The sequence below is a fragment of the Octopus bimaculoides genome, chromosome 2 (assembly GCF_001194135.2).
Source record: "Octopus bimaculoides isolate UCB-OBI-ISO-001 chromosome 2, ASM119413v2, whole genome shotgun sequence".
Taxonomy (NCBI): Eukaryota; Metazoa; Mollusca; class Cephalopoda; order Octopoda; family Octopodidae; genus Octopus; species Octopus bimaculoides.
In genome coordinates, this window is record NC_068982.1 from 103,390,367 (window position 1) to 103,400,558 (window position 10,192).

The window sequence follows — 10,192 nt, forward strand, 5'->3', positions numbered from 1 at the left end:
ATGGTGTTGAAACAGTTTCATGTAGGATTATGGTGTTGGACCAGTTTCATGTAGGATTATGGTGTTGAAACAGTTTCATGTAGGATTATGGTGTTGAAACAGTTTCATGTAGGATTATGGTGTTGAAACAGTTTCATGTAGGATTATGACATTGGAGCCAGTTTTGTGTAGGATTATGATAATCCAGTTTCATATAGGATTATGACATTGAACCAACTTCATGTTGAGCCAGTTTCATGTTGGATTATGATGTCAGACCAAGTTGATTTTTGAATTCAAGACAGGAGATTCAGTTTCATAGTAGAAGAAATTCCTTAGAGTCGACTATCTATTTAGCTGCCAAGAGTTCTTCCTTTGTTCTGTCTTCTGAGGAACATACCACTAGCATTGCTTCCATAATTTTTATTTTGATTTTCTTTTCTTATTTTATGAGAGATCTGGATTGTTGAAATCTTTAGTAATATTTGAGTATTTTCTCTTAAGGATTTGTCTTGATATTTTCAGTGTTTTTTTTTATTGATTGAGAATAATCTTGAAGGTAGGGGGTCATGTCAATTATAGGAGGAGGATAATGGCATTTAGGCTTTGTTCTATTAAGGATGATGATGTCAGTTGTTTTAATCCTCCTCCTCCTCCTTAAACTCATCATCATTGTCGATGTTACTATCATTATCATTATCGATGTTGCTATCATCAATATATTGTTCCCATGTCATAACGACCACTACTATTATAACAAGAATCAACATGACGACGACGATCACCACCACCACCACCACCACCACCACCACCACGATGACGACGGGTATAACCAAATCCCGTCTAGATCCGGTTTTTGTTGTAATCATAAATGCTATCCCGTCTAAATCAGGTTTTCTTTTGTAATCATAAATGCTAAGGTCAACGACACTTACGTCAGTGTGTAACTTCAGTGTAACACCGGGATCTCTCACCCTCTATAGTATAAAAATAGTCTGTCATTACGTACAGTTGCAGTCGCTCGTATGTTTTTCAGAACAGATTGAACAATCATGGGATTGGTTCAAGGGAAGTAACTCTACAATTATTTTTGATGGTTTTTTTTGGCTTTACAATTGACTTGAACATTAAATTCAAAGGAACGAAACTAAATATTAGTACTTTAAATTGTTTAATCTGATATTCCCGCAACTTATCACTTTCGCAAGCCAGTAAAAGAACCTCTACGATGTCTCTCAGCTTGTCTGAAATAGCAACCAAATTTCCCTTAAAAATTCGTCTTATTTAATATGAGGGAATTGTACATTGGGTTAATGTCTGGTATGCACTGTCTGAATAAAAGATGGGTCAGTCGGTCAGTCACAGCTGGAACGCCTTTGATCATAGATCTGTTCAAGCAAGGTCGACTTGAGCTTAAACAACTCCTTTCCACTCTGCATGTCTAAATTATCTCACTGAATCTTGCAATTAACCAATCCAATTAAACACAAGATAGTGTCAGGGTGCAGTTTAGCTTTCCACTTGGTTGAAGTACGGTGTATCTGGAGTACCACTTCTGTGGATTGTACCTATGTGCTATAAGTCTGTTCAAATTAGATCTTATTGGAGTCTTTATAATGACATTTAGCATGACATCATCAGCTTGTGTCTCGTTTGATAGTTTGATAAACAATCACATTTTCAAAATCTTGAAGCTACAAGATAATAATACATGATTGATTTAAAAAAATGTGAAGCTGTTGACAAGTGATCAAGACCTTTGACAATTTGATGTACTTGAGAAGACTTTTTAAGCCTGTGCCAGCAACACATAAAAGCATCCATGCCAGTGACATGTGAATGTACCCGTGCTGGTAACATGTAAAAGTATTTGTGCTGATGACATGTGAAAACACCTGTGCTGGTGACTTGTAAAAAATGCCCAGTGGAGTGGTTGACATGAGGAAGGGCATCCTGCTATAGAAACCAAGCTAAAATCAGACTGGAACTTGGTACAGATCTCTGGTTTACCAGTTCCAGTCAAACTTATGCCAACATGGAAACTGGGTGCTAAATGGTGATGATGGTATATTTGAGAGAGTAATCTGAATGCTAAAGGGTTAAACACACCTCACTTCCTGCAGTTCATATCCAGGAAAAAGTTTTTTTATTGTATTAAAGCATCTGGTATTTAAAGCAGTTTTGTATATAGGACCCTGGGTGATTTTTTGGGGAGACTCTTTTTCTAGGGAAAGTGTACCTTATATGCCATGAAATAGAATGTCAATCTTTCTTTGTATAAAGGTTGCACGTGATCGAATACTGAAGGATTGGGAGTTTGTGGAAGGTATTGATATTTCTGCTGCTGAGTGTGGTTCTGGTTACCCAAATGGTAAGCATTGCTCGTATATTGATATCATTATGGTTGTGTGTTAAAACTGACTGTGAGACAATGTATATAATGTGATGTTTAAACTGGTTAGGATAATATTCAGAAGACAATGTGTTTTTGTATGTATTTTGTGTGGATGAGAATCTGTGTGTGTATTAATGTAGGACTGTGTTTCAATGTATTAACTCTTTAGTATTCACGTTATTCTGTCAAATGTAATGCTTATTTATTCACATTGTTTTAATTAATCATGCATTATCTTGTAGCTTTGAGATTTTGATGAGGTAGCTGTTAATTTTTACAAAGATATTGTCGAGTTGGTGTGAAAGGCCACATCTGGTCAGTTTGAACATAAAACAGGTAGAATATTTTGGCTAGACATGGCCAGTTTAAATGCTAAATGGTTAATGTTAGTGAGATGGTGTATATCTATATGTAATTAATGTTAATGAGAATGTGTGGGTAAATTAATGTTAGTGAGACTGTATAATAAATATGAATGTGACAATGTGTATTAGTTATTGTCAGTTTTGCATTTTGGTTGTTCCTGTAGAGTAATGATTTGATGTTTGTAGCATCATCTGTGGTGTGCCTTGAGATTGTATGATGCCTGTGACAATGTGTGTGTAATTTGCTGACAATGCAACAATATTTATGGTATGTAGTACAATGACAATGAGATCATACATGTAGTGTGATGGCAGTGTATATGTAATGATAAAAGTGTGAAAGACTGCAAGATGATAATAATATGATTCAAAATGATTGTAAAATGGTGACATGAACGTTTTCAGTAAAAAAAAATTACTCAAATATAGCCTTATACACATTGTTCATTCTGAGATAGTCCAGTGCACCAAATTATACCTCTGTTTATATACTACAGTACCATGCCTATCATCAGACATCACAAAACTACACTTTTACAATCTTCACACAACTGCCAATTCAGTTACAGGTAACACCATTGATTTTCTGAAATCTTTGGTTCCAAAGCCTTTCTAGATTACTGATTTTTTTCAAACCAGGAATGGTTTCCTCTAAATTAAACAAATATTAAATTTTCTTAAACAATTAAATGTCGTACTGATAATTGTACCATAGTACAAGTGATTAAAGTTTATCAATATTGCACTGTGTAACATAGTGTGAAACAGGGCCACCTATGTAACATGCTGTGAAACAGGGCCACCTGTGTAATGTTCTGTGAAACAGAGTCACCTGTGTAACATAGTGTGAAACAGGGCTACCTGTGTAACATGCTGTGAAACAGGGCCACCTGTGTAATGTTCTGTGAAACAGGGTCACCTGTGTAACATAGTGTGAAACAGGGCCACCTATGTAACATGCTGTGAAACAGGGCCACCTGTGTAATGTACTGTGAAACAGGGCCACTAGTCTGGTGGCTGCAGGAATTTGGACTTCCTGTTTGTAAATTAGTGTGGATTAGAAGAGTTTCTGGGCCATCAGTGTCTGGAAAGTTGTTGTATCTCTAGTATCTGTTTGTGACAGTAGTCATACATTTACTTAGATCATTCTTCCTTCAGTATATCTAGATACAGCAGTATTGTAGTACTACATAACTGTTGTATTTTCATACATCATGATATCACACACCTACAGTATTTTCATGCAGTACAATATTACATACACTGCTTCTATACAATATCTTAAGTAGCTCCCACCACAATATTGCACACACGCGCGCGCGCGTACACACACACACACACACACACACACACACATCAGACATCAGACATCACACAGAATACAGCATTCACACACCATTACAATAACATATACCTTTATGATTGTATTCCTGTATTGCATATTTAGTATTACAATTTTATATCTTTAAATTCCCAGTTCACCACACACTTACTATGTATTGTATGATCTTCTAAACTACTTTACAGATCCACTCACCAAGAAGTTTTTAAGACATCACATGGACAAAGTGTTTGGTTTCCCACAAATTGTACGCTTCAGTTGGTCTACAGCATCAAGTATTTTGGATAAAGATGCAGCACTGGTTGAATGGTAATTTACATAAAACATGCTAATATTGTGAATGAATTAACTAAGATTTCCAGTTTAAAGTCGTATTAGATATTATATACATTGATTTTGGACTGAAAAGGGTCACAGGCCCACTTGTTGCTTGTTTCTGTCTCTAATTAGTATTTATAATATCATTTTACATATAGATATCAGTATCTTATTTAACTTCAAGTTCACAGATTTACAAAGACAGGGAAGATGAAATTGCTTGATGTTCATGTCTCTTCTAAGATTATTAGAACTAGTTTCAACCAGCAATTATAACTTTGAAACTTTATTACTTATTCTGCTGCACTTAACCACTCAAGATATGTTTACATTGATTTTTCGGACTGGTACAAAGTAACACATTTGTAGAGGTGATACGTAAAAGGTGCTCGTGCTAGTGACATATCAAAGGCACCTGTACCAGTGACACATGAGAGGCACCCATGTCGGTGACACGTGAGAGGCATCCATGCTGGTGACATGTAAAAGGATCTAGTACATTCTGTGGAGTGGTTGACTTCAGGAAAGGCATCCAGCCATAGAAATCACGCCAAAACAGACTGGGACCTGGTGTAGCTCTCTATCTTACTAGTTCCAGTCAAACTGTGTAACCTATGCCAACATGGACAACAGACACTAAATGATGATAATAGGGTATAGGTTATTGAATTGCTCTTGATATATAACAAGTATTATTTTTTTCCCATCCTGTTGGGTTAAAAAATAAAGAAATAAGATTGAAAAGTAATTAGTTTGGTGGTCTACTATTTCTGTTACCCTCTTTGAGAGGAGGGATAAGCAATGCTCATGACTTTATACAGGTCCTCTGAAATTAGTAGGAAGGAAGGTAAAAGGTATCCTCAAACCAAAGAATTGGTCGAAATGTTTACAACAGAGTGAACATTGTTAAAGGTGGCCAAGGGTGGTGTTAGCCTGAACAATGGATTAAGAAGGCCATAACAGAATTTGAATTCAGAATGCAGTGAACTGAAACGAATATTACAAATTGTGACTGATAGTGTAATGCCATTACCAGTCCATAGTCCCAGAAAGATGAAGGCAAAATCAATGTTGGTGGGACTTGAATTCAGAAAGCAAAGTGACAGAATAAATAGTGGGCAGTATTTTGTATGACCCTAATAATTCTGCCAATTTGCTGCCTACAGGTTAGGCATAGGCATTGTGTAAAGAAATGTGACAGCTTGGACAAGTCTCTTTTGCTATAGTGGACACTAAGCAATGATGATGATGATGGTTAAACCATGTTAATGTTAGCAATGCATTTGTATATTAATGATATATTTTCTTTATTTTCTTCAATTTCTGTCACCATTAGGGAAGACGATGATGAAGCAGACGACAAGGAAAATCCTGGAGCTGGGTCAGCCTCGTTGCTTACATTTTTCTCTCCCAAAGCAGATAAAGGACTCAAACATAAACGGCATAGATTCTTTACAGAGAGAAATCTGTATTCTGTTTCTCAACTCTAGCTGATGTACATTTTAGTTTAAACTATTTTCTTCTTGGTATTATTATTAAAAAACAAAAATAATTTTTTTTTTTTGTATTCAATAAACCTCCTTTACTCTTAAACTGGCTTTTAACTCTTTGGACTGGGGCTGTAGATCATAAACCCCCTGTATTTATTTCACTCTGATAGTTATTTTATCAGTCTCTGTTTGCCATACTTCTGAGAATTGTTTCTGGCGGTATTCACCAATGCTGTTGAGTCAAAAACACAGACCACCTCCAGCATTGTGTGTGTGTATGTGTGCACGTGTGTGCATGCGCATATACACATACACACACAAACATATACTATATCTGTACATCACTTCAACCCTCCCCTCTCTCTATACATATACATATATATCTTTTATCTTTTATTGGTTTCAGTGTTTCAGTCCAAGGCTGAGGTCATGCTAGTGTACCTCCTGTAGTTACTCAGTGTTCTTTGCAGCATTGTTTTTGGTGAAGTAGCAAGTTGGATGGAGCTGCTCTTGTTTGTATCTCCTGCTGTGATGTGGGTTCATCTGGTATCTCAGATAGAAACCTGTCCAGACGTACCTTGAAAACTTCCACATCAACTCCATATAGATCTCTAAGGTTGCCTGGCAGGATGTTGAACAATTGCAGGCCCTTTGAAACCCAAACTATTGCAGTACTGTGTCCTTATTTTAGATGGGGAAGACAGGATCTTTGTTATGATGCAGTGCTGTCCAGTTTGGGGATTGGTATAGCTGTCAATTCCAAAATTAGGAGCTGAACCCTCCAAGATCTTCCAAATGTATATCACTGCATATCTCTCTTGTCTTCTCACGAGGGATATATATATATATATATATATATATATATATATATATATATATATATATATATATATATATATCACTGAGTAATATAGCCTGCTGAGTCTAGATATAACTGAGTAATACAGCCTGTTGAGTATAGATGTGATTGAGCAGTACAGCTAGCTGAACACTGAGGGGATTCAATAATACAGCCTGCTGAGTATACTACACATCTATATACTCAGCAGGCTGTATTATTGAATCCCCTCAGTGTTCAGCTAGCTGTATTGCTCAATCGCATCTATACTCAACAGGCTGTATTACTCAGTTATATCTAGACTCAGCAGGCTATATTATTCAGTGACATCTATACTCAACTGCCTGCATTGCTTAGCTACTCAGCAGATTGTATTACTCGGCTGGCTGTGTTACTCAATGGCATCTATTCTGTCATACCGGCCATGACGAAGGGAAATAGCCCTGAAACTCGAGTCGCCTTTATATATATATATTTATATTTATATATTTATATATTTGATCCTTTATATTGAACACTCAATATTTCATCTACATTCAATACTTTCTTTCATGGTGCCATCCATTTTTATTTTATTTTATTTTATATTGTATATTGTATATTCCATATTCTATACCCCACATTAGTTCTGCAGGAATATAAATAAAACATAAAAAACAGACAGTGTTGGAACTCTTTTAAGCAAAATAATATATATATATATATATATGAATGATAGGTTTTAAAATTTGTAAGGTACTGGTCAACCTGACTAATTTTTAAATATTTCTTATCTAATTTATTCTTCAGTGGGAAAATTTGTTTCTCTGGAATTCTTGATTTCCTATGTTTCCATATCTGATATATGGATTTTATGGTACCAAATGAGCAAAACAAATAGAATATTGTATTAGAATTAGTTTAGTTATTCCCTTGTACATTCTGAGATCAAAATTCTTTTAATTGTACTGAATTCTTCCAAAAGATATATACAAGGACGGTACAAGTATAGGTTAAATAACAAATACAAAAGTATTTTGTCATGTTCTACAGTTTGTTATCCGCTCCCCTCAAAGCTGCGAGCTGGCAGAATTGTTAGCATGCTTGGCTAATTGCTTCGTGGCATTTCATTCGTCTTTACATTCTGAGCTTAAATTTTGCTGAGGTTGACTTTGCCTTTCATCCTTTTGGGATCGATAAAATAAGTACCAGTTGAGTACTGGGGTTGATATAATCGACTTATCGCCTCTCCTGAAATTGCTGGCCTTGTGCCAGAAATCGCAATCAATATTTGGAACAGTTGTCTCTAACATAGACATAACACCAGAAATGAAGGGGAGGGAGATAGTCAATTAAAACCACTCCAGTACATGACTGATACTCTTTATTCTGTCGATTCTGAAAGGATGAAAGGCAGAGCCAACCTCAGTGGGATTTGAACTTAGAACACAAAGGGTCAGAATATATAGGACAGGGAATTTTTGTTTGACTCTTGTGTGACTTTGTCAGGTGGAGGCGCAATGGCCAAGTGGTTAGGGCAGCGGACTCGCGGTCATAGGATCGCGGTTTCGATTCCCAGACTGGACGTTGTGAGTGTTTATTGAGCGAAAACACCTAAAGCTCCACGAGGCTCCGGCAGGGGATGGTAGCGAACCCTGCTGTACTCTTTCACCACAACTTTCTCTCACTGTTACTTCCTGTTTCTGTTGTGCCTGTAATTCAAAGGGTCAGCCTTGTCACACTGTGTCACGCTGAATATCCCCGAGAACTACGTTAAGGGTACACGTGTCTGTGGAGTGCTCAGCCACTTGCACGTTAATTTCACGAGCAGGCTGTTCCGTTGATCGGATCAATTGGAACCCTCGACGTCGTAAGCGACGGAGTGCCAACAACGAGTTTGTCAGATAAAAAACTGGTTTCAAATTTTGGCACAAGCCCGGCAGTTTTAGGGGAGAAGGTTAATTGATTATGTTGATCTCAGTACTTGACTGGTACCTATTCTATCAATCCTGAAAGAATGAAAAACAAAGTTGACCTCAGTGGAATTTGAACTCAGAACGTAAAGCTGAAAAAAATGCTGCTAAGCATTTTGTCGAGCGTGATAACAATTCTGTCAGCTTGCTACCTGAGTTTGTCAGATAATAATGATTTCTTACATCGGTACAAGGCTGGGTGGGGCGGGGGTACTCAATTAAATTGACTTCAGTACTTGATCACTACTTTATTTTATTGATCTCAGAAGGATGCAAGTGCAAAGTTGACCTTATCAAATTTTTTTCTACCATTGGCAACAAGGCCATAAATTTCAGTTACATGTTGCTAATTCAAGAAACTCCAACTCAGGACTGTTATATATGTTGAGAACACTGAATAATTAATGATGACACATAAAAAACACCCAGTACACTCTGCAGACTGGTTGGTGTTAGGAAGGGCATCCAACTATAGAAACCAAGTCAAAACAGATGACAAGCCTATTCAAACCGTCTAACGCATGCCAGCATGGAAAACAGATGTAAAATGATGATGATGACGATCCCGACAGGAAGCAGACTTAGAAATTAAAGGAGTGAAACCAAAAATTGCTCAACCATCCAATAGTTCTACAATCCACTGTTCCCCTCTTGGTCACAGTTTTGTAGAAAGGAAGAGAATGTCCTGGAAACTACGACTGGTATTTACTCATCGAAGAAGGAATGAAGATAAAATCTGTCATTGGCTGTGGTCAAGTTTGGAACGCAGTAAAACGAAATGTAATTCACCACTAAATCGCTTTCCCAGTGAAGGGGAACAACTTAGTTTCTTTAAAAAAAAGCAAAAAACATAACTTGTAATTTTTTTTAATTATTTATGAATACGAGAAAGAAAAGGTAAAAAAACGTGTAAGACCGTTTAGAAAATGCCCCGGAGAAGATGTTTTATCATTATTAACGATATTCCTTCATTATATTATATAAAAAAGAAATGATATATTTTGTTTTTCGGAGGGTCACTTTGCCAATCATAAACACATGCACTGCTTCTGTTTCACCCCTTTATTATTTGTCAGTTGATAAACTGTTTAATCAATGAACTAATTAATTGTTTGATTAATCATCCGGTTAATCAAGCAATCAGATATACTTGTCAAAATCCTTTCACTGCCATTCGCGACCTCTTCAATGACATACTTTCTTTACTAGTCAGTATCAGGTTTGTAATTAGTTTTGGGGTTATGCATGCATCCATCCATAATAACATGTAAATATAGGGTTCAAAAATAATGGAAGGGCACCCGTGAGACCAGAAGCCACATCTCTTGAATACACGACAAGTGTTCTAACATTGGTAGTTGTATTGGATGTGAGAATGACCCTTCTGAGATACAACAAAATCCGTAGAAATGAGTTCATATCATAAACCTTGGAAACCAAGATAAAAACATCCATCCATCCATCCATTATTATTATTATTATTGAGTGAGAGAGCAGTGCATGCCATCAAAGT

The 10,192-nt window shown here is 36.5% G+C and overlaps 1 protein-coding gene across 1 annotated transcript in view; it reads left to right on the forward strand.

Annotated features, from left to right (window-relative positions):
- Positions 1-5,992, forward strand: part of LOC106875975 (ribonuclease H2 subunit A) — an 82,884-nt gene extending 76,892 nt beyond the window's left edge. The window contains exons 7-9 of the mRNA XM_052965866.1: positions 2,263-2,350; positions 4,267-4,390; positions 5,736-5,992. Coding sequence (XP_052821826.1) covers positions 2,263-2,350; positions 4,267-4,390; positions 5,736-5,889 — 366 coding nt within the window. The 3' untranslated portion in view covers positions 5,890-5,992. The remainder of the gene's footprint in view (positions 1-2,262; positions 2,351-4,266; positions 4,391-5,735) is intronic.
- Positions 5,993-10,192: the final 4,200 nt, after the last annotated feature.